The 25314-nt window shown below is 32.7% G+C and overlaps 1 protein-coding gene across 19 annotated transcripts; it reads right to left on the bottom strand.

Annotated features, from left to right (window-relative positions):
* Nucleotides 1-610: 610 nt before the first annotated feature.
* LOC111001043 (perilipin-4) lies at nucleotides 611-25119 on the bottom strand. Of its 19 annotated transcripts, XM_022270713.2 has the most exons (26): nucleotides 24994-25118; nucleotides 24866-24908; nucleotides 12361-12540; nucleotides 10677-10811; nucleotides 9489-9554; nucleotides 8700-8786; nucleotides 8268-8354; nucleotides 6439-6525; nucleotides 6125-6223; nucleotides 5970-6056; nucleotides 5837-5902; nucleotides 5387-5473; nucleotides 5222-5320; nucleotides 5065-5151; nucleotides 4898-4996; nucleotides 4679-4831; nucleotides 4507-4593; nucleotides 4333-4431; nucleotides 4170-4256; nucleotides 3710-3808; nucleotides 3557-3643; nucleotides 3387-3485; nucleotides 3209-3244; nucleotides 2452-2559; nucleotides 1801-1994; nucleotides 611-1074 (listed from the first exon to the last, which is right to left on the bottom strand). In XM_022270713.2, the coding sequence occupies exons 2-26, from the start codon at nucleotides 24882-24884 to the stop codon at nucleotides 985-987; spliced, it is 2424 nt and encodes an 807-aa protein (XP_022126405.2). In that variant the 5' UTR covers nucleotides 24885-24908; nucleotides 24994-25118; the 3' UTR covers nucleotides 611-984. The 19 variants fall into 19 exon arrangements, with proteins under 19 accessions (XP_022126405.2, XP_022126413.2, XP_045484070.1 ...); XM_022270721.2 differs by lacking the exon at nucleotides 3387-3485 and having other exon boundaries at nucleotides 24994-25119; XM_045628114.1 differs by lacking the exon at nucleotides 3209-3244.
* Between the last annotated feature and the right edge of the window lie 195 nt (nucleotides 25120-25314).

Below are 25314 nucleotides of genomic sequence, written 5' to 3'. Positions count from 1 at the left end.
TAATTGTATGCATAAATTGTAAAATACAGACGCATATAGGTAATATTATATAGTTTGCGTAAATGAATGAAAAATTAATTGTTCATAATTAAGGCATGAAACAGTAATTTAGCATTTAGCTTATTTTTCAATATTTTGTAATTTATATGTTATGACTATTGTGCAAGTATCGGGAAGGCATCATTGGACGGCATTTCTTAAGCCAAGCAAATTTATAAAATGCATACAAATGCTTACAGGTCCTTATAACTAGCTTAAAATATGACTTGACAGCGTGTAATCGTCAATATGTTAGGCAAAACTGAGTAACTAATGTTAAACACCTAAGAGATTAAATTAACTGAGACACAAAGGGAAATCTAACAAATTGCAACCCCATTTAAATTGCCTAAACTTGAACAGTTAATAAATTATTATAAAGGTTTTGTGCTTCGTCGAAGGCTTTAGCAAGAACAATACGCAATTTCTAACTTCTAGAGAATTTAAGACTTGATCGGTTTGAGAGGTAATTTAAAATATGCATTAAAAATCCATTGAAATAGTATAAAATAGCTGTTATTTGATTTTGTAATAGCCTTAATATTTCAATTATAGCTACGCTTGGAGTTAAGTTTCGTTTATGTTTGGGTGGTTCATAATATAAACTACATAGAATCGTACATAACACCTGGACATCTTGATTCCCTTGATTTGGTAGAAAAACCCGCAGGTTGGCAACATTAACGCAAAATCGAAAAGCTATTGAGAATAAACTACAAATTCCATACTTGACGCTGGCTAATGCACAAACCGTGTTAGAGCCAAAAAAAAAACTACAAATTGTATGAACGATTTCGAGCTGTCAGAAACTGACATTATCATATTGACGTAACGTTCGTGCTAGGGCCTCTGTGGTTTATATAGTCTGTGTATAATTATTTTTATTTACAATGCAGTCTGTCAGTTTCCCGAATGAATACAGCAAAGGAGTACATGTAATAAGATTTACTTAGAGAATTGAGTCAGCCCTTTGCTAAGAAGACCGGCTGCCGCGTCAGCGCCATCTTTTGCTGTTGATGACAAGTTTGAGACCAGCTGTAATAGGAAATGTAAAGTTTGCGTTAAAGTCGACATTTATAGTATATATATTATTTACAAGCTTTTGGTGTTTTAATTTATCAACTGATGTTTTTTTATAAGCCAGCAGCGCCAACCCGAAACAATTAAAACACCGGATTATAAAAAACGCGGTTTAGTATAAAGAAAGTTAAAAATATTAAACAATTTTTATTATATAAATATTTAAATTATTGAAGTTATATATATACTTGTTTTGGCGCGATGGAGTAAAATGATGAGAGAATTTTTACGAGGCGCGCGCACACCAACACCTTACTTCGACATCGTAAAGTTAGGTCTAGGTGGCATGGAAATCGATAACTATGTTCAAGTTGTATATTCTAGTATTTTTATATTAAGAACACATGTTTCTTAACAGTACAATTAAACAGTGTGAATAAATAAATATTATTTTGGTGTTTTTAAATCAATTTCATATACGACGGTGATAGTATTTACTAATAATTTATTTATTTAAATAAAATCTTTTGATTAATTTAAATATTTATTATTAATCACTACTGCATTTTATTTATTTTTCCATACGCCAAAGAAGTATAACTTCTAACGCTTGTAAATAAGTACACACATTCTTTTTATAAGGTAGCACATTATAAGGAAATCTCTCATAATTAGTTTCCCTATAGAACCTCTTATATAGGAACGAAGGCTTTTAACGTCCGTCATACATTTGATACTTACATTTTCACGTTTCTCATTGAGGTACTTGTCGGCATCCTTAATTTTTTCATCAACGACGTGGCCAGCATTCTTCAGGCCTTCATCAGCGGCTCCTTCCATACGTTTTAATGTGTTGTCCACGGTACTGTGAACAGCATTGCTTGCATCTGCTGCAGCCTTTTCTGCTGCCTTCTTGGATTCCTCTACTGCTGCATCTGGTTGAATGTTATTAGTTTTATAATTGTCTCGTGTGAGTAGAAGTGCTAGCAGATGTTATACAAGGGACGAATAGATAACTTGTTTCTATATTATCTTCACACATTTAGACAACAATAGTTGAGTTTTAGCGCTAAGTTAAGTGTGTCAAATTAGCGGATCAAAAATTTGTCATATATTTTAAAAACCTATGGACAAAATAGCTGAAAAAAAATTTCAAACTTTATAGACAAAAAAATTTGTTGACAGCGACTAGTTTGTCGTTAGGTGAACAGAAGATTTATTTCATAATGCACTATCGGTTAAACAAGTATTAAGCAGACGGGCTTTGAATTTGTAATATACAATAAATTTGGGCATGTTATGGTTATTTCATTAACATATTGTAAGAAACAAATTTAAATAAAATGACCATTTCCAGAAAATTCTAGATCATTGTTAGCACATAAAACTTACTGGCAGCTCGTTTAGCCTCTTCCTTTGCTGCCTCCGCAGCCAACCTTGCCTTCTCTTTTGCTTCCTCAGCAGCCTTCTTGGTGTGATCTACCGTCGTGTTAATTGTATCTATTGAACGTCACAAAATTTCAGCTACATGTAAAGCGACGATTATTTCTCCCAAATACACAAACACATACAATGTTAGAAGTAAAACACAATCGGTATTAAATAAAACCATATAGATTTCCTTTATATTGACATTAAAAGTTGTTAATGTTTACTACGGTACTACTCATACTTAAACTCAAAATCATATATTACGTAATAATAACTTTAACAATAACAATATTTTAATTATATTATTATACAATTACAAACTAAAAATATATCTAATAACTAACCTTAAAATTTAATTATTAAAAAATATTATTAAAAGGAGTCCCTTTAGGCAAGGTTCCGAAGATACTAGCAGCGTTCCCCCTTTGAATAGCTAGACTAATTCTTTGTGCGAGGTAGCTGCCAGCTCTTCGTTCTCCTGTGATGTCGACTAACCTTTTTGATAATTCCCTAAAAAACTTTAAAGCGCTAGGACACCACGGACCAAGGGTCTCGACACCGAATGGGATTTCCTTTTACTTTGATATTCCTATACTAAGCGTACCTCGACACATTTTTAGAGACACTAATTCCACAACAAAATTCACACAAATCGGGTTAGACACTTTAAAGCCTACAGCGACACCTGTCTTAATGCATTTAAAACCCAAAACCTTACCATTGGAATCACCCGACACCAAACTTGACACCGTATCTATAAAAAGTTAGCATAAATTAAAAAAAAGTTAGCATGCAAAAGAATAATAAAATAAATGAAAGGAGAAGAAATGTTTAAGAACTAAGTTTATGCGTGCAAAGTGGGGGAATAAAACCTGATAACGATTTCAAAGAAATACCTTTTGCACCCGTAACTAGTGACGCACTCTTGTCGTAAACTGCGCTAGCTACATTTTTCGTAGTGTCTACTGTATTTTGGACTGTGCTTGATACTGAATCTATAAAATAATTATATGGTTTTTATTGAGCTAATTAAAAAAGATTTAACGATTTAACGCAATTTGGATACCTTTTGCACTACCAACTAAAGAAGAGCCCTTTTCTACTGCCGATGACGCTACGTTTTTTGTTGTATCAAGAGTGCTTGCTACCGTATCTACAAATGAATTAACTAATGAGCATACGATAGAAAAAATATACGACGTACGAAATGTTCAGCTACCTTTTGCTGTCTCTACTAATGAGGATCCCTTTTCATACACGCATGAAGCCACATTCTTACTAGCATCTACTGTACCGTACAATGTATTTGTAACTGAATCTACAAAAATGATAAAAGTGAAATAAAAATACATGCGCGTACTTATGTACACACGTTAGAAGTTATACTTCTTTGGCGTATGGCTAAAGAAATTTAATTATATCTTTCGCCTAATTATACGTTTATTTGATTTTTTTATTTAGTTGTTTTGTTATAACGCACTATCTAGTTAAATAAAGTTTATTTAAATATCACAAAAAAATTTTTTCTAGATAATTGAAGAAATGGGACGGAGTTCGCGCGAATCGTAAAAATTTACTGTCATACATTTTTCATTTCATATAAGTTTTCCCTGAGGCGCCAAAAGAAGTATAACTTCAAAAATATAAATAAAAAATAACGAAATTTGTAAAATATCTACCTTTAGCACTTCCTACTATAGAAACTCCTTTATCGACAGCTGACGCTGCTACATTTTTAGTACTATCTATCGTGCTAGATACTGTGTCTAAAATTAATGACAATACATAAATAAATAAATATTGTTAAGAATATAATGTAATCTTTAACATAACTGAGTGTACCTTTCGCCGAGTTAACGTAAGAAGTTCCTTTATCATACGCAGATGTTGCTACTGATTTAGAAGTATCAACAGTAGAATTGACTGAATTTGTAACTGTTTCTACAAATAAATTCAAAGTATAAATAATTGATAAATCAATAATAAAATAAGAAAAACCAAAAATGTAATCTGTACCTTTAGCACTATTCATTAAGCCAAATCCTTTATCAGCTGCTGATGCTGCTACATTTTTGGTAGAATCAACAGTGCTTGCTACGGTGTCTACAAATTAATAATAATACTTATTGCTTTGGCAAAATAAATGTATTTTGAAACAACAAAAACATAGATAAGCGCACACGAATACCTTTAGCAGTGCCTACTAATGATGTACCCTTTTCTACAATATTTTGTGCCACAGATTTGGTCGTGTCCACTGCACTTTGTGCTGCAGTTTTAGTTGAGTCAACTGCACCTTGTGCGACAGACTTTGTCGTATCTACAGCATTTACTACGGAGTCTAAAAGCGAACATAAAATGTTAGGGGCTAGCGAACGAGTCTAATCAAACGCACGCAAAAAAATACCTTTAGCGGTGCCTACAAGAGCAGTGCCTTTTTCAACAGCGGCTTGAGCAACATTCTTTGTAACATCTAATGTGCTTTGTACGGTATTAGTCACAGTATCTAAAATGAAGATGTGATGAAGCGTAACGAACAATTTGCTAAATACAATTAATTTACGTCAAGTCTACCTTTGGCTGCACCAATGTAGGATGACCCAGTATCGACAACTGACGTGGCAGTATTTTTGGTATAATCTACAGTGTTGGTGACAGAGTCTATAAAAATTAATTTATATTTAATTTCTAATTTTAATACGGCAACTACATGATCATCTTTTCTATTTACCTTTAGCTGTATCGATGTAAGATTTTCCAGTTTCAACAACAGAATTGGCTGTGCTTTTGGCTGTATCTATTGTGCTCTTTAATGTGCTTTGAACGGTATCTATGAGACATAAATTGATTAGCTGCCAGCTTTTGTAAGTTACAAGATACTAAGTATGTGAAATACCTTTAGCAGAGTCGACATAAGATTTTCCGGTTTCCATTGTACTTTGAGCAGTTTTCTTTGTACTATCAACAGTGCTAGTAACAGTATCTAAAGGCAACATAAAAAATAATATCTCTAAGAATTGCCAAAGAAAATGTAACAAAATTAATTGCAAAATATGAAACTATATGCGAAAAAACACTCAAGGTTATTTACAAGAACAACAATGATTGGATTGGTTGTTTATTTTATAAATTTTTAATGTTAGAAAGAAATCCTAAATGAGTTTAGCGTTGATGTAGACTCCAACTGCGTTGATATGCAATGGAATTAGATTAAAGATTAGAAGAAAAAGATGTCAAAAAAATAGCACAACAAACTCTATTCTATACTCGTTCCATCCACATGTTAAGATTAATCTAAAAAATATTACGTTAAATTCAATGGACTACATTTCACATTCAACAGTACCTTTCGCAGAATCTATATAGGCTTTGCTTGCTTCGACGCTTGCATTTTTGTTGACCTCTACGGTTTCTTTAAAAGATTATCGATTATTATAAACAAAACGATTTTGTTTACTAACTCATTAATATTTAATTACCTTTAGCAGTATCTACGTAACTCTTTCCATTATCAAAAGCAGATTGTGCTGATTTTTGTGCAGCTTCTACTGTGCTTGATAATGTATCTAAAATAACATAATTACTTAGATATGTTATCGTTTTATTACTATTTTTCGATAGGTGAAATAACTACCTTTGGCACTAGTGACATACGATTTTCCCGTATCAACAGCTGATTGAGCAGTTTGCTTTGTCGTGTCTACAGTTGATTGAATAGTATTTGTAACAGAGTCTAAAAAATATTAATTTTGTTTAATTCAACTATTCCAATTTTTCTAATTTCCAAGTAAGTTTTTGTGTGCGATAGCTAAGTTTATAAGCTCACATTAATCTTAGTACTGGGTATTGTACACTTCTAACTGGATATAAAAAAATCAGTTAAAGTGGAAGGCACATCGCCATAGTAGAAAAAGAATGTGTCTCGCACGAAAATAGCATTTATGTTACCTTTTGTTAAATCGACGTACGATTTTCCTGTTTCTAAGGTACTTTGTGCAGCCTTCATTGTGCTGTCTACAGTACTTGATACAGAATCTATGGAGCGATAGAAGAATCATTTTGAACAGTTAACATTGACGGTCATAGTGAGAAAACGCTTAACATAAATAACCGTATTAGGATGGGGTAGTATGAGTATAAAGCACGCGTGAGGAATACATAAAGACACAGAATTTTGTTATTAGCACAGTACAGCACAAACATTTATCAAATATTTTTTTTCGTTTTGGAAATAAGAATATTGCACCGTACCGTTAATAATACATCATTTTGGCACAAAACGAATATTTCTGTCGATCGGCCTATTATTAATCTTCAAAATTACAAGTATCGTTCGATGATTTAACTTTCACTATTGAAAACAATTATTTAACATCGAGGTTCCAAATTATCGCTACTGTTACAATATTTATTAACGTATAAGCTACAAATAATAAAATAACGTTTTGCCGTGTTGATATTTCGTGTCATGCCAATGAAAGGAAAATCATCTTCAACTTTTATCATTTGCATTAATTTGACTATTACCTATACTAACTATATAAAATTTACTTGTATCATATACTGATGAAACTGTTCTGAACAAAATATATATTCAATAATGTATCTAAAATAATAAAAAAAGAATTAATTATATTTAAAAAGGCTTTAAATAACTTTCCAAGTTTACCTTTCGCGCTATCTAAGCAACCTTTGCCACTGTTATCCTCCTTAACTGTTACAATAAATATATTTTATTATATTTAATTAACATTAATGGTAACTTCGAAAACATTGTTTGTTTATATACCTTTAACCGCGACTACCCGTCTGTCTGTGTCTTTATCATCGTTTCTAAAAATAATTATATGATAAGAGTCGTATTTCTGTTGCTAATGGTCAATGTGTTTACCTTTAGCAGTATGAAAGTAACTTTTACTACCATCCTTAGTGTTTTCCATTGTATTTGATGTATCATCAACTAAATATATTTTACTAGTATCAAAAGCGGAGTGAGCAGTTTTTTGGACAACTGTGCTGTGCTTGATAAAGACACATTTTTATTACCTTTCACATTATTAAGGTAGCTTTTGCTGCTATGCACACCTGTTTTTATAAATAAACCTGTTTTTTTACCAGTGACAATTTGTTTTTTAATAAGAAAAATACGTTTATTTTGAAACAAAAGATCATCAAGGTATCACTTATTCCAAGTCATTAAATTCGAACCTGTAGGCAACCCTACTCATCGTCAATAAAGACAGAGGGTGTAGGCCGAGAGAAAAAGTCGGCGTAACAAACTCTTGGTACTCTTAAAAAAGCAAATCATCAAACTATATCAAACGATTATATAAACATTAAATATTAAGAAATTAAATGTATTCAATATTGTTAGTAAAGTTCTGTGTTGATAATAAATACATTAAATATGTATTAAGACTTGTAATGTTTTATACTTTTTTCAATAATCCCGGTTTGGTTTGTGCTTGATTTTTTTTATTTGCAATTGCATCTAAAATATTTATAAATATCGATTTGTTCGTAAAAACTTCATATAAAACTGACGTAAAAGAAGTATTTAGTTCTACACAAAAATGTTGGTATAATTTATACAGCATTACAAATTTTTAATGTGTGTTAAAGAAAATACTTTGAAAAGTTTAGACGGATGGAAATGGCTATCTGAAGACATTGAAATCTGTGGCTTTCTTTCATTAATATTACTTTTTACTACACTTTTTAATTATATATACTAGATATTATAAAGTTGCGGTAATCAATTATTATTTCTATCTTACCTTTTACACTAGAGACATATTGTTTAGTTGTCTCTAAAAACGAATCACCACTTTCCTTGGACATTTCTAATGAATTATCAAAGTTTTCTACAATAAAAAAAACAAATTAAAATAATCTAACGACCGATCGTTACGAAACTTAAATATTGATTGCCAAACGAGATTTTTTTCGATTAAGATAATAACGATAAAAACAGATTATTCTGTAATCAATGCTTAATTCAGTAGACAGTAGAACTATCTGATTAAAAACTATACGTAATATTTAAAAAAATGTTTACTGTACTGTGCTAATTTCAAATTTGGAAGAATAAAAATAAAAAAAATAATAGAGTCATGCAAGTTGTAGAAATGTTTGTAAGCCATAACCATTTGAAAATAGAACTTTAAACAAAGAGTTTGTATATAAAGCATAATTAGTTTTAAAAATACCTTTAGCCCCAGATGCGTAACTCTTTCCCGTATCCACCACAGACTGTGCTGTGCTCTTAGTAGCGTCTACTGTACTACTGAGCGTACCTACAATACATGCATTGTTTTAAGGTCCTATATGATAAACAAGGTTAAAAAGCGCTAACTTTTCAAGGTCTGTAAACAAATATAAATTTAGCGGAAAATATCGTTATCTATATGAACTTATTTTTAACATTTTGTCATCACAATTAAAATCTCAACACCACTGAGCCAAATATATCTGTAACTTTCCTATGTTTTTGACTGATATATATTTTTATAGGGATTTGACTGTAAAATATAAACTTTAATTCGATGTTGAATTGGTCGACCGCGTCAATTAGTAAAAGAAAGGTTTTATTTGCGATATTTTTTTTATAGAAGGGATGGGACGATAAAAAAAATGCTTAGGAATTTTGACATATTTGATATCGAAACCAGATTGTGACTTGAGATACTAATTAGGACATGGGCCTAAGTTGCTGTTGATAATAATAATAAATGTATAGATTTATACTAAATATTAATTATTCAGGCATATTTATTTTATTAATCATGTAATTTAAGATGAATCAATTGGCTTTATTTAGTATTATTAACAGTTTATAGCAATACATGGTTTTATACGGAATTATACTGAATGGGGGAGTTAATTTATAGGTGACCCGAATAGTCTTCTCTCTTACTAAAAATGTTCTAGAAATTTACTATATAAAAATAAATATTCCTAAAAGATAGCGCTTTTTAAATAATATCTTAAGTACTTACCTTTTGCTGTGTTCAGTGCTGTTTCCGCTGCTTTCTTTGTGTTATCAACTGTCGTAGCTAACGTATCTAAGGAAGAAAATAAGCGAAATAAAAAACTACATAACTGGTGCATGGGAAATATAAGTTGTAGAAAAAAAACCTTGAATAAAATGATTCACTCAATAGTGTGGTAATAGCATAATAAGACAAAGCATAAAAAAACATTCTACAAATTTTTACCTTGATTAAATAAATTGATTTACCAATCGATTTAATCGTCAGCATCTGGTTTCTGGACCATGGTTATGCTATTTAAATTAAGTAATAAATAGTATCAAACATTACAAATATAGGGAATTGTATAATCTCACTGGTACCTATCAAATGTAATTCCTGTAAAAAGCCGTCAGATGTCGCTCTAGGTATTCTACCCTAAGTTAAGATTCTACCAGTGAGCTGCACAAATGTTTGGGTCGACTCATTTAAGCGAACGAAAAAAAATTGTTCTCGAATATTCCAGCACAGTTCGCTCACAACTGTAAACTTGTGTGCGTTCGTAGTTGGCTCGTGTTGAAGCACACACTCGTCTGATTCTTGCTTCCGCAAAAACAGCAGCATTTAATTGTGCGCGCACTATGTCTAATATTTTTTTAATGATCAAGAATATATTAGGGGAAGCCCAGTCAAGACGCTATGTTTGTTTATAGGCTCGTGAACAATTGTGCGCTCACAAAAGTCAGACACAGCATTGCCGAAGACAGAAGGAGTAGTTCTACTATTGTTTTGCACATAATGTTTGTAACAAATGTGCTATACGCTTTTTGTAGAATCCTACCTGTTTACCCAGAGAAATAATTTAGCCTCTTTTCTCCAGGACCACAACAACTTCAACCTGCGATCTGATCGAATATGTATATACTCCAGGAGTGACAAACCCTCGAGAAACTGTTTAGCTACTGTCCCATTGTTTTACTTTATTTTTTGTCGTAAAGTAATAAGCGAGAACATCTTAAAGTTTATATATTAAACATCCACATACCAGTATAACAATATATAATCATTTTCACAATACTTCAGCTGTTTCTTCACACAATTTAACCCATCAACCGTTGGTTTAGAGAAATAAATATTCTTTCGTTTGATGATGTGATGTTTCTATTACATAAGATATAAACATTAGAATGTATTTCAACCTACAATCTATATTACCTTTGGTGGTTTCAACGACCTTCTTTCCGTCAGCTACAGCCTTCGTTGCAGCATCCTTTGCCTCACCAGCAGCCAGGGACACCTTCGACAGCTCCTTGTCAAGAGCATCGATCGCCGATTGCTTCGTTTCAGTTGCTGGAAATGGTTGTAATTAGCACGTCTGTCTGTCTACCTTATCAGATGTATTTATTCCATAATCATTTTTTAAAATGACGGTAATGCTATTAATAACTCGGTTGCGCTCTTATGACTTGGTCACTAGGATATGGCATTTAAAAAACTGTCATCGTCTGTGTGTGTTTTTACCGCTACCAACTCGTTCAAATAATTATACTGGGTAAAATGTAGGGAAAACGGCGTACTAGAAGGCAATAATCATGGCTTCGTAACATTAGGTTACTGGTATTGCGACCCAGGGTTGAGACTCGAACGCTGAAGACACTAGGCCAACTCTGCTCTTTTAAATTTAATAATATTGTTAAATATTTATTTCTTTACAACATTGAAGATAATGAAAATACGTACTATTTTACTATAACCAAAGACATTGTTTCATAGATAATTTTGTTTCTCATTTGTTATATTAGTAATATGAATATAAAAACTAATGTTAATATACTTCTTCATTATCATAATGTTTGGTGTGACCGATAATTGCCCTACATTAGTTAATCGTTACGAAATAATTATGGAATAATACAGCCATAGATAGCGTAGACAGTATTTATGATAGTATGTTTAATAATAAACAAAACTATCATTAGAACTTCATATGTACAGTACACTTTTTGAAGTTATCCTTATTTTAGGGCGTTAGGGAAAAAATATGAGAGTTAGGGCCTGTTTCACAATGTCCGGATAAGTTCCAAATAAGCTATTTATTACTTATTGGTAGGATAAATAGTATTTTTGCGTTTCACGACTGTCAGATAGCGCTATACAAGTGACACACTTGACACCCTGAAGTTAGCTATTATATAGTCAACATTATAGATTTTCTATTTTTAGTGTCGGTTTTTCTACCAAGTTTTTACATTTTTTAAAGAGTATACATATATATATATAATATATATATTAATTTACATTACTACTTTTAGCAATCTTTGTGTGCTAATAAATAAATTGTGAGACTTTTAGTTGAATCCAAAATTGTATTTAAAACAAAAAAAAAACTTGTATTTAAAAAAAATATATTTAGTTCAAAATTGCTTATCCATGAATATCAATAACTGCGTATAATAAATAACGGTTTATTTTTTAAATGTATTATCTATATTATATCTATTAAATTAAAAATTAAACACATTTGCTGTATATTATTGTTACACGACGTGGAGGAGGGCCTGATGCAACTGAAAGCCAGAACAAAAAATCCTACCGAACAGGAAGCAGTAAATGTTCCTCGTTTCAGGCCAGGACACATTTTTGGTCAAACAACCAGAGGATCTTATCAGACAACAAAATTGAATGCAGGTGAAGTTTTGCAGTAACTTTTTTTTTATAGGACAGTGGGCAAACGGGCAGGAGGCCCCCTGTTCTATCACCTGATGTTAAGTGATACCAAAGCCCATGGACACTCAATGCCATGGGCCTCGCGAGTTTGTTGCCAGCCTTTTAAGAATTGGTACTTTTACTTCGAGATAAATATAATCTTTGTATGGAAATATTACATTACTAAAAATACCTGAGTTAGCAGCATCATTAGCGCTCTTCTCAGCACCAGCGACCAGTTCACCTGTTTTTTTCACCTGCTCCTCGACAACGTGGGCGGCCTCAGCTACTTTCTCTTGGGCGAGCTGCTCGGCATCCTTCTTCTTCCTCTCGAAGAGTGATGCTGTTTTCTCTCCGATGCTTCGGAACGCGCCTAGAAATTGACAGTATGATGAAACAAGTATGTATCGAAATATTTTTTTTGTATACTATTTATTTTTAAACCTAATAATAATTATATCCTTATTTGTATATATATATATATATATATATATTTGTAATGATATAAAATAAGCATAATAAATGCGTACAATTACGATTATATTTCTCATATTAACTAATTGCTGCCTCCGCGAACTTCGTTTCGCCTTAACATGTTTAATAGCATACCTTTTTGTAGCTGCTACATACCTACCGAAATGTGAAACATTTTGCTACCCCATACAGACTGTGCTCTTTTCCGAAATAAAGGCTTAATAAAAATATTAAGTTCGTTTGAGCTCATTGGTGCCCAGTCGGAAATCGAAACCTTTCTGTATATGTGTGGTTTTTACACTCGCTGAAGTACGGTTTACGGTGAAGGAAAACATCGTGAGGTACATGCCTTATACCCAAAAAGACGACGATCTATGCAAAGAAGGTTAGTCACTTTGCCTTTAAGAAAAGATCACGGAGCAAATACAGAAATCTGAGGCTCAAACCGAATAGGTTGTATTTATAAAGTCCAGGGTAAACGGCGTCATGTTAGAAAATCATGGCTTCGTAACAGGGAGTGAACGGGTATTGGGACTGCAAAAGATTTGCTGCATCTGGTACGCCAAAACACGAGACGTCCAATTTCCAGTTATGGACAACCAAAAGAAGTTACTCGCAATAAAATATGATCAACAATCATAATAATAAACCTATAAGTATATGAGTCTCCCAGACAGCCAGTGCCAGGGTTATCGATTACCTCAAGCGGTCAAGGTGATCGGCTTGCGATTGCCAGTAAAAACAGGCATTACGAACTCGCTACTGACTTTAAAAGGCTTCGTGTATCAAAAATGTATTTTGGGACACTCTATTATATAGGTAATAAAGTAAGGAGTTGATAGATTTTATCATCCGTACTGCTGTGGCACCTGTAATGCGATCTCAAGGGTTTAAGATGCGGTAATGTTCATACGTTTTTTGAGTTATTTTTTGTATCTTTTCAAATGTATTTCATGCCAAAGAAGAGGGAAGTACTGTCAACCCGTACCAGCTCGATGAAACCCTTTATGAGTATTCGATCCTGAGTTCCTGTTTTTGTGACAACGTGACGCACTAACTGTATAGGAATGAAAGTTCACTGAGTGTTCGAACACGTCTGGCGTCACGCTTATTGCAAAAAAAATTCTATCAGGCTCAGTCGTAGTCATGCGGGTAAGATTCAGAAATTAGACTTAAAACAAAAAAATATATGTTTAGTATGGAACATAAGATAGACAGGTATCATTCATTCCACGTCATTAAATTTGAACCTGTAGGCATCCCTACTCATCGGCAAAGAAGACAGAGGGTGTAGGCCGAGGAAAGGTACTTATTTTCCTAGAGATTACCTGCATTTTAAATTATAGATTGCACGAATAACCCTCTTCTGCAGGATGTATAATATAATATATGTAGAGCTAAGCCTCCCGTGCGACAAAATTGTATTGGAGTTTGTTTTAAGTAATAGGAGGTATACGGAAAGGAGGCCCACCAAATTAAGTGATACTACTGCCCATGGACAATCACAGTGCCAGAAGGATCGCGCCCTCCAATATTTGGTACGCCCTTTTTTGAAGGACCGTCAGTCGAATTGGTTCGAAAATACTATAAATTGACTGAAGTCATACTTTCGTATAGAATCTCGCACTTATGGGTCCAGGCTTTTGATATGACTTAATATCAACGTATTAGCCCTTATTTTATTTTATTAACATCCGAAGATGCATAGATTATATATTCTATTTGAGTTCTAGTTCTTGTATCATGTATAAACAATTTCGAATTCATAAGAAACAGGTTTCATGCGTACGCTAATATGGTTTCATTATAAATCTATTTCGTTTAGTTGAAACAGGAAATAATGTTACCCAACATAATTATTTTCAAGGTTTACGCTACGAATTGGTGGTAAACAAGGAGACAAACAAATTAAATACTGGTTATGGCACTCACCAAGGTTCTTGTCTGTCAGCATTGTAACATAGAAAATATAATTGAAATATATTCTTATTATGTCTACTTAACTACCATGCCATATGAATCATGCTACAGTATCTACATTGTGAGAATTATGATAAAGTAGCAACTACGTGATTAAGTACGACTTGTCTAACGGAATATCTTCTAAGTGACAGAGATTTAAGCTTGATACTCAAATTCATCCACGAAGAAAGAAATTTTACTGAAATACCTTAAATATTTTAACAAAAAAATTGTATAAATAATCTCGTAAAGTATTTTTGATGGTCGAAGTATTTTTTATAGAACAGGGGGAAAAGCTACCAGGAGGCTCATCTGATGATAAGTGATACAGCTGCAGCGGCTGTATGGGCGTTCAAATTCTTAGAAGACCGGTCTAATAATTTGTACGTTCTTTTCTTGGTGGACTTTAGCTGGTTCCACATGATTCCGTGGGGGGGGGGGGGGGGGAAAAATGCTTAAAAAACGCTCAGTTCTGGAAGGACGGTTCGTCTGCTATGGTATCTCCATACTATGAATGTTTTTTCAAGTATTTTTCCAGATTTTTCCATCTCAATCAGATTACTACGGGCTTATGATTAGGTGAGTTTAATATATGAAGAATGATTTGTAACTAATCTAACTAACAATAAAACTACTCAATAATTATTACTCCTAGTAAATTTCAATATGTAAATATTATTTAAAAAAATAATAATATAAATGTATTTTTCTTAGATATGGATATAAAAGCATGCAACGATAGTCGATACTATTTAAATTTTTTATTGAGTTTATTGTGTTCAAATAGCATAAAAAACGTAACAGATGCAAACCTCATATAAAAATAGAATGTCCGAGTAAATAATTACGGAAATGCAAATAATTAGCAATTGCGGTGTTTCGATGAGATTAAAGTAAAATATCATTTATTTATTTACACTTATGAGCATAAAAAGTAGTTTAAATTTATATTTACTGCCACTTCTCAAATTAAGGGGATAGAAGACGAAACTGCAACCACCCTAAAAGGTACACTTTATATTTACATAGTCCAACCAGAGCTACGCCTATGGCTATTCATAAACTATAAAGTTTAGTGTAGATGATGACTAACTAACACTAAACTTTATAGTTTAGTGTATATTCTCTCCCGATATTATTATCGGAAGAGTATATACAGGCGTTTATACATCACTATTTTTAAGCTGTTGCATAGATTTTATCGCGGGATTTCTTGATTCGGAAATTGAAGCGAGTGTTTTTCATTAAAAATTCCAATCTTTTCCCACTCTCAATGCCAGAGGGCTCGCGCGTGCATTTCTCTTTTCTTGAAGGACCCTAAGTCGAATTGGTTCGGAAATACTTCAGTGGGCAGCTGGTTCCTTTTTGGCTTGCCCACTCTTATTTTTCCGCGTTCCATTGTGTCGTCTTTAATGATACAAGACAAGCCCATTGCCAAATTTCAAGCCTAAGGTTTGATAGGACTTAACGTAAAACAAAAAGTTTTTGATACAATTGCATTCTTGCCGCTCGACGATAATGTAAAACACAGATTGAAAATCTTTTTTTTATAAAAGTTAAATCAGGTTATTTGTATTTTAAAACAGCGCAAGATTCTTGGCTGTGATATTAGATTTTATTGGTTTCTTCCTATTGCACCTACGCCGATCACTATGGACCAGTGACCGGTCATACTAGTGCAATGATCTAGATTGTCTTGGTTAAAATAGATCAATCTAATTTAATAACTGTTGTAAATAATTTCCGTATCAAAGATATTAAAATAGGGTTAGGCATTTTAATAAAAAAACTCTGAAACTTTTAAAACATGTTTAAGTTCAGTACAGATTTGAAGTTGGTTTAATCCCAAGAACTAAAGATAATATTCGAGGTATTCGATTTACAAGCCCTGAAGATGCGGTGACAGGGTACAAAAATGCCAAAGAAGAGACCCCTAAGGAAGAATGGGCCCACTTATTTTCTCAATAGTTCCATCGAATGGGACGATGTGTAGAGAGGAACGGAGATTGCTTCGAAAAACAATAAAAGTATTGGCAACTTTTAGACCAGGGTCGAAAATTTTTAAAACCAAAAAAAATAATAGTGGGATGAAACCCATTAGAAAAGGAAGGGAATATTATAAAAATGAAAGGAAAAATAAATTACGGGCGATCTGAGATCGGTAAGGCGATGGGTTATTTCTACATTAAGCCGTTTGTCATTTTCTAAACATTTTCAGTGTTACCTATTATTGTTTATCTATGTAATCTTTTTTGGCTTCGTATATTGTCTAATTGTTTTGTTTTATATGTAGGTTAGGTGTAAGATAAATTGACAAATTTACAATGATTATAATAATCTATCATAATCAGTTTTTCGTAATCCGACCTTGATTTTAGCTCAGATTACTCAGAAAATATACAAGATAAGCATAATTTGGCGGGACGTGGTGGCCAAGCCATGACCTTACAGATTTTGTACTATATTCTTGTAATAAATTATTATTATTATTAAAGCCATACTCAAATCTCATAACATTTTTGACATTGAAAGATATTATAAAAAATGTGTAGTGTCCCTTTTTGTCTTATTGAATGAACGCTGTAATAAACAGAGACGCATACTTCATACGGGGCTATTAGATTTATTTTTGAAGTTACTTTTTGTGCGTTAGGGAAATATGATGAGAGTATTTTTTTAAGATGCGCGCGCACACCGTCACAAAAAACCGACACCCTGAAATTACCATAGTTAACATTTTAAAATAAATAATGTACATTTCTTGAATTATGTAGAAACATTTTTGTGATATATAAATAAAATTTATTTATTATTACGCATTATCTAGCGTAAAACTTTGAATGCATATATTGTTTTATTTATTGTATTTTCAATGTATTTAATACCTTTTTTCTATTGTAAATGTCGTGTTTTTATCATTTTATCTTCGTACGCCAAAGAAGTATAACTTCTAACGCGTGTACATAAGTTTTATGAACAAGGAGTATTTTAGGCGAATTAATAACTATACTATTCTTGGCGAGTGTTTAGTAAGGAGGTGTTCAATATTGAATACAATTGTGGCGTATAGCTATGAAGCAGTGTTTCACAACGCGCCACAAGGGGGAATTTGATTGTTAAGGGGGGCAATCGAAAACAGCTGGATCATAACAACGTGGTGATTTCAGATTGAAACTTGGAACGTAATATTAAATCTCTAAGCAACAGGCATCAAGCGATAGAATCTCACTAAATAAACATTAAAAAATCTTTATTAAAATTATTTGGAATTTGATTTATGTTTTGATATTTTAGTTATAATGACAATTTTCTAGTCATTTTTTACTTAAACCCATCATTTAAATTAATTAGTAAAAAAAGTATTAAGTGAATAATTCAATTTAAACGGTTATAATCGTAATTATATATGATAGTAGTCCGTCTTGGCTTAGTGGTTTCGGCGTGCGACTCTCATCACTGCGGTCGTAGGTTCAATCGGCTGTGGACTTTCTATGTTAAATTAGCATTCGACTAGTGAACATCGTGAGGAAACCCATGCCTTAGACTCAAAGAATCGTAGCGTGTATCAGGCAAATAAGAGTGATCACCTACTTGTCTATAAGAAAATACTAATCACGGAAACATAAATCTGAGGCCCAAATCTCAAAGGTTTGAGTTACCAATAAGATAGGTCTTCAGTCGTCATCAGTATCTTTTTTAATTTATTGATTTTTTTTAACAATCACAGTCATAATGTCTGTTATATAACATATGCCCGAATACTCAAACGCCACTCGAACTATACTATAAATACAGCCGGCTCATTTCATTGGAATGTATACAGGAACATTGTAAGTTCCTAAACATTGTATTTTGCGTAAACAGAATGCTTGTTTTTTTTGTATTGTACGATTCCTGGGTCTTTGGGGTACTTCAAATAATAAAGGCTTTTTTTATTATAGGCAAGCAAGCCTGCGGGTCGCCCAAAAAGTGCAGTCATCGCAACCCATTTTTAGTGGGTGCGTTGCCGACCTTTGAGGGATAAGTACGCTACAATTTTGAATTGTTGGATGTCATATCCCTCAGGGACGACCGCCACCGGGAGTCGATTCCACAGTTCACTAGTTCGCAAAAGAAAATGCCTTGTAAAACGGACTGTGAAAGATATCCAGCCATCAAGGCGATGTTGGTGAAATTTAGAATTCATACGGCTCGTACGATTGTGAAACGAGGCAGGAGGGATCACCCCAAACAATTCTTCCGAACAATCACCGTGGTACATTTTATAGAAAACGCAGAGACGCAATGCATATTATGTATATATTCGCGTACAATAGAATATAAGCGCATAAATGTAGGAAGAATAAGACTGAAGAATGTGCAGGCAATGCAGCATATTATCGATACTTAGCTACCTGCGCACGCTGGGTCGATGAGTCAACGTGACCTTCATTTTTGAAGAACTAAGAAATATAGCTAAAATATATAAAAACGGCCCTTTTCAGGGCTACAATACGGTATATACAGTTCCCTATGATTCCGTCAAATCAAACATTTTATTACAAATTAAAAAAAATCATTTCTAATCCAATTAATACTTGAGAGAATTTAGGATATCGATCGTATCTATGATAGAGATGCAACTCTACAATTGTAACGCTATTCACTAGACCTTTCCAGAAGGCCTACAAGTGCGAGCGAGACAGATACATATGAGTTATGACCGAAAGCCTCGGTTCTTAATGTGTCGTCTTTAGGACTAAATCATTATGAATAAGGCTATCAAAGATTTATTAGGGATTATGGCGTCGTTACTTGATTGTACACTGGGACAGTTTTGATATAACTTAATATTTTCATAATAAACTTACAATAAAGGGAGCGTTGAAGTATTTTTAATTTTTTTTTAAATTTTTTTTTTTAAAGAACAGGGGGCAAACGGGTAGGAGGCTCACCGGGTGCATTGCCGATGTTTTATGAATTGGTACGCTCTTTTTTTGAAGGACTCTAAGTCGAATTGGTTCGGAAAAACTTCAGTTGGCAGCTGGTTCCACAAAGTGGTGGTGCGCTGAAACTGCCTTGAAAAACACGTAGTTTTCTATTTGGTGATTACGTCAACAGTAATTATTAACTTTTTTACACATAGTACCCGCACATTGTCTATTTTAAATTCATTGTCATTGTCTATATCTATTTGAAAACGAAACCCATTTTGGAGGATTCCTACAAAAAATTAATACGTTTATGTACTATTGTTTTTCAGTGCTTTTCTTACTTTTGCTGACAAGAGGAGGGGGGGGGGGGGAGGATAAACAGTAAACCTGCTTACGTAATACTTGAACGGCTCCAAAGTTTGCCAAATGTTAAATACAGAAACTTTATAAATCTAATTATAATCTAGTTAAATGAAAGTTTATAAATAAAATAGTCGAAGGTCATACAATGCAAAACAGTGTATAAGCTAACATATTGTGTGTAAAATGATACCAGAGTTCCTGTTTCAACAATTGATACATTTCACATACATGAAAATTCTTTGAATAAATGATTAACCCACAAGTTATCGTTCAGCGTTAGATTATTTGTAGGTGAAACTAAATGAGTTGAAAAGTTAATTTAGTTAAAAAATCCATTGCGCCATTATTAAGATGTCCTAAGCCTCGCTGCCGAACTTCAAAGTTGTATGATAAAACAAAAAATTGTTTAACGGTTATATATTCACAATAATAACACTAATCATACACAACACAAACATATATGCTGCCCAAAAAACCTTCGCCCAACGCTTTCTCTTTCAGGAGCCCTTTCATCTTTAACTACTTCCTAAAAACCTTAATAGATTCAGTCACAATCATCAGGAACATCTTCTCAACCTATCCTATGCTGAAAAAGTATTCTTCTTGTCCAACACTAGTATAAATATATGTATGTATTTGTAAGGGTCATTTATAACGTCTAGTAGGTAAATCATTAATATATCAAATGGAAAAGACTAGCTGTCCACGACGCAGGAAATCCTAGAGGGGGGAGGTGCATTTTCTCTTTAAACTACACATCTCTTTTTATTATCTGTAGTTGATTTTTTTTTGCTTACAGTTGGTTATACGCGTTTGATTCATTCACATGCCTACTCGGTAATGACATTGTCAATTGTACTTTAACTAGCATGCAACTGTCAAAACATAATTAAAAACTTTTAATGATACTTTGTATGTCAAATTTGGAATGGCTACTTCCAAAAAAAAAAAAACAGGATAAGAAGAGCAAACGACAAGAACAGCGTTTAGCCTTATTTATCAGATTAAAGAAAAAAACGATTCGTTATTCAATTGTTTTTAGCAGTATCGAGAAAAAACAATCCGATATTCAATTGTTTATAGCAGCATAAATAAAAACAATTCGTTATTCAATTGTTTCTGAAGCGAAAGTTCTCAAATTGTGCCGTCACCTTGTCTGGCGATTTTATGACCCAGTTGGTCTAGTTCCAATATCGATCGTGTTTCCTCAGTTCTAGGAATTCCACGGCATACCTATGTTAACTATGTTGCAAATATAGTACATATAACATAAATACTTCTAGTGACTATTCTATCGCAATGTAAAATGAATTCTACAGTTTTCATTAAAAACATAACATGTCTCTATACATACATTTTGACAGAAAGAAAATTAGTAATTAAGTTACTCTTAATAAAGTTTAAAACACACGTTTATATAAAATACAAGTGTGAAACCCTATCAACAGAGAAATATAACGTTTATAAATGTGTCCAAATTCCGCAGGCACCTGGAGTGGCTACCTATTCGACTCAGACGCGATGCTCATCTTCTTCACCACCTCCAACTCCCACTTCACACCACCCGTTGCTTTCTTAATATTTTTTATGTATTGTATTTTTAGTTTTTTTTTATGAAGTTTTGTATATTATATATTCTTTACCTTTAGTATCATTATTTTTTGTTATATATAATTAGTTAGTCGTAGAAGCAAGAATGTAATAAATGACAAGAAACACTTTAGTTTAATAAATAGTGACTACACATGAATGATGTCATTCCGCCATTAGGAATCCCGGTTCGCCTACTGCGTAATTGTGTATAAACGAAGAAAAAGAAAATAAAGAAAAAGTACAGCAGAAATGTTGGCATAGCGCAGTGTTATCCAACATGGGGCGCACGCCCCACAGGGGGGCAATTTTATTATTAAGGGGGGCGATAGATATCAGCTGAATATAACACAACGTAGAGGCTACAGACTGAATTTTGAATTTCAATTTACGTTTTTCATTACGTATTGCTTCGTTAAGTGAATAATTCAATTTTAATACATTATTTCCTTTAAATTCGTCTGTAAATTGTATGCCCATAGCTTTTTCAGAGTTATACTTGTCGTATGCATACATTGGACAGTGGATCAGAACATGTAACACCTTCTCGAAGAGCAAGGGTTTTAGCGGCACTATTTTTTAATAATAACACAATACAGCACTATCAGATGGGCATAATACATTGTTTCTTAATAATGCCATGGTACCATGCACCACGGAATAATTGTTTTCTTGTTTCCCGCAACACACGCTAGGAGGTAGCGTGGTGACTGGTGAGCGACATATGAATCTTGTCACAACCCTTTCGTCATAAATATTTATTATTATTTTATTATTAATACTTCCATATTAACCTATTTAAGTAATTGCAGCTATAATAGGCGCATTAGAAAAGACACTACTATCGCGACGACATGAATCATTAATGTTCTAGATTTTTCCAGGTATTCGTATAAAAATAAATACTTAAATCATTATGTATCACTACAACCTTTTAAGGGCATCAGATTTATGTATCGGTTTCATGATCATATGTTAATCTAATAGGCAAGTAGGTGATCCTTCTGTGCCTGACACAGCCGTCGAGATTTCGGGTCTATGGCAAGCCGGTTTCCTCACGATATTTTCCTTCGCCGTTCGAGCGAATAGTAAATGAAAATTAAATCACTTATTAACGAAGCAACGCTATCCAAACTATGCTAAATAGAATTTGCTTATTTTAAATGTCAATAGCCTTAATAATGTTTTGTTACATTTATTAATATAGAAGAGTGATAAGGAAAAACACTGTTTATGTACGTTAATTGAAGTAATTTTTTAGGGATGAAACGTCACGAAGATGTGCAGCGTGTTTGTCTAAGAAAAGGGAGAGAGCGATTGAGAGAGTGAGAAAGTGAGATCGAGAAAAAATGCACGCTATTAGTTGATGTATACGTTTAGTAGTTACATATTAAAACTTTAGATGGCAATTCTGTCGCATAACGTTTTGTGCAGTAAATGCAGATTTTTTATTTATTTATAAAACCATTAGCACGTAAACAGTTAAAATAAAGGAATACAAATACATGGAGTGATCATATATTAGGATTTTTACTTAACCAATAATTAATTAACAAAGAAGTTTCTTCTGACATGTGTGCTTTGTACGCACGCACTTTTCTCATTGTAGTTCTCTTACCCAACGAGGTGTTAAATTAAGTATTGCACTGTATTAAAAAAACACGTCTAATGTAGCCAAGGATGTATATAATCTAAGGCCCAAGATCTACTAAGGTCGTAGTCAGCTGCTAAAATAATTCTGAGTCACCTGCGACCAATAAAGACTATAAGCACGCGAATGAAAATTACAGATTACAAATCTAGTACCTATGTAATTAATTGTTTTATTTTGTACGTTTTTCTAGAAACTTCTACTAACTATTTTTATGAAAATCCTTTGTTTACTAGGGAAAACTGCTAAAAATTGCACTAACATCACAGTTAGTTGACACGAGAACCGCATGCAGATACGCCGAGTCAAGAATGTTCGGTTATAGGTTACATTCCAGCTAACGACCTGTTAATGATTAACATGAACTGTAAAGTATGGAGTATACATGACGAACCTAATAATGAATAGGCCCATCTCGTTCTTACACTATAAATTCGAAAAGGATATAGCTATCTGATTCATAGACTGGGCGACCTTGGCGTTACCTCACTCAGATTACTGTGTAGTCCAATATTTTGATTTTAAATAGCAATACAGTAATTGTTTAAAATTACCTAAGAAAAAACGATGAAATTATTAATTTTCCCAAACGTCATGTTATATTATTATAACTAAGGTAAATATTTCGGTGAATTAATGTGGAAATATTTTTATATGAAATTTTATTATGTAAAACTATTTTAAGATTATTTATAAATAAAATGTACGAATGGTTATCGAAGCAATATTTAATTATTAACGTTTACGTGTATTTTTTGATATAAACATATTAATTGTATTTTTACTGCGCAAATGCGTTATTGCGTTTCAGAATCACAAAGCTCGCGTCTGTAGGAACCGAAATTATTTTCAAGGATCACTCCACTCACTAAACGTAAAAATAGACGCAACATATTTACATTTTGCGTAATTGTTTATATAAAGGAATAAGAGCTAAACTGAAATTGTATCACAGCCGATGGGTAAACAAAACAATTACCGTAAATTAATGTACAGATAAAAAAATTCTATAACAAAGAAAAACCTAAACATAAAATTATTTCATGTATTTATTTATAGAATTCCAGATGTGTTAGTATGAATCCACGCTTTATCTCTATAATGAGTATGATGGTATAATAATAAAATTATTTATAAACATCGTAAATATCAATTAATTAATAGTTTGTTTGTCACGTTAACTGGGCATGTTAGTTTGATCTACCTATTAAAACTTAATTACCGATAAGATGATTTTTAATGGCTGTTCACGAATTTGTCTGCGTAGAAGATAGAACTCGTACATAGAAATGTAAATAAGAAGAAGATATATACATAATACTAAAATGAGAGCTTTAGAAATTATAGCTAATACTTTTGTTAGGAATGTTTAGTTTCGTAGGTATTTGTTTAACTCTTCTCTTCTCAGTAGGACGCAGTTTACGAAATGTCTTAAAATCTTGCTTATTTCAATGTTAAAATTCGTTACAATTGTAATAAAAGGTATAATAGTTATTTGCGATAACAAAATAGTGTCTGCATACAGTAACTACATGGCATCGTCATTATTATATATTTACATATTTTACTTACATGCTTTCCAAACTTTAAAAATGTTTGCTACTTCTAAAGTTATAACTACCATTAATTACTATAATTAACTACGTATCTGTATTAAAAAAAACATGCTAACTCACCGTTTTAATCATTATTTGCATGAAATACAATTTAATCGAGAAAACAATATTAAAATTAAATTTTCTCACCTGCGATTCCGCTGAACATTTTTCTAGTTTTAAAGAATCGTGCCTGGGCAAAAAATCACAATCAACACAAATTAAATATAAGTTATAATAAAGTCCTAGTTAAGATTTGACCAAAATAAATCCCTAACCTTCAGAGTATGGAATTCGAGCACAATTTGTTCACTGACTGAGTAACACACAGACCACAAGGACGAGCCGGGCAAGTTGAGCAAGTACCAAGATGATCAATTCCAGTTATTTTTATCTCTGACGTCATTCCTAAAAACGTTTCGTTTTAACGTTTAAAATAACTATTGTCATTTAAATCAAACCACTAAATAAATAGTAGTATGATAAAGTAGCTCATAGTAAGATTTTAAGTAATAATTTGTATTGAACTTAGGACTGAATATGATATGCTGAAAATTTTAAATTCTATGTACGGCGTAACGAAACGTAAATCTAAACTA

This window comes from Pieris rapae, chromosome 4 (genome assembly GCF_905147795.1).
Source record: "Pieris rapae chromosome 4, ilPieRapa1.1, whole genome shotgun sequence".
Taxonomy (NCBI): domain Eukaryota; kingdom Metazoa; phylum Arthropoda; class Insecta; order Lepidoptera; family Pieridae; genus Pieris; species Pieris rapae.
Note: the sequence above shows the minus strand (reverse complement) of the source record. Positions and strands in the feature narration are given on the sequence as shown.

What these genes read in the sequence shown, in the direction of transcription:
- LOC111001043 (XM_022270713.2), bottom strand. An exon ending in TTACGTAGATACTGCTAAAG is followed by an intron (nt 5,903 to 5,969) that starts GTAATTAAATAT and finishes AATCTTTTAAAG; the next exon opens with AAACCGTAGAGGTCAACAAA. An exon ending in ATTAGTAGAGACAGCAAAAG is followed by an intron (nt 3,644 to 3,709) that starts GTAGCTGAACAT and finishes ATTCATTTGTAG; the next exon opens with ATACGGTAGCAAGCACTCTT.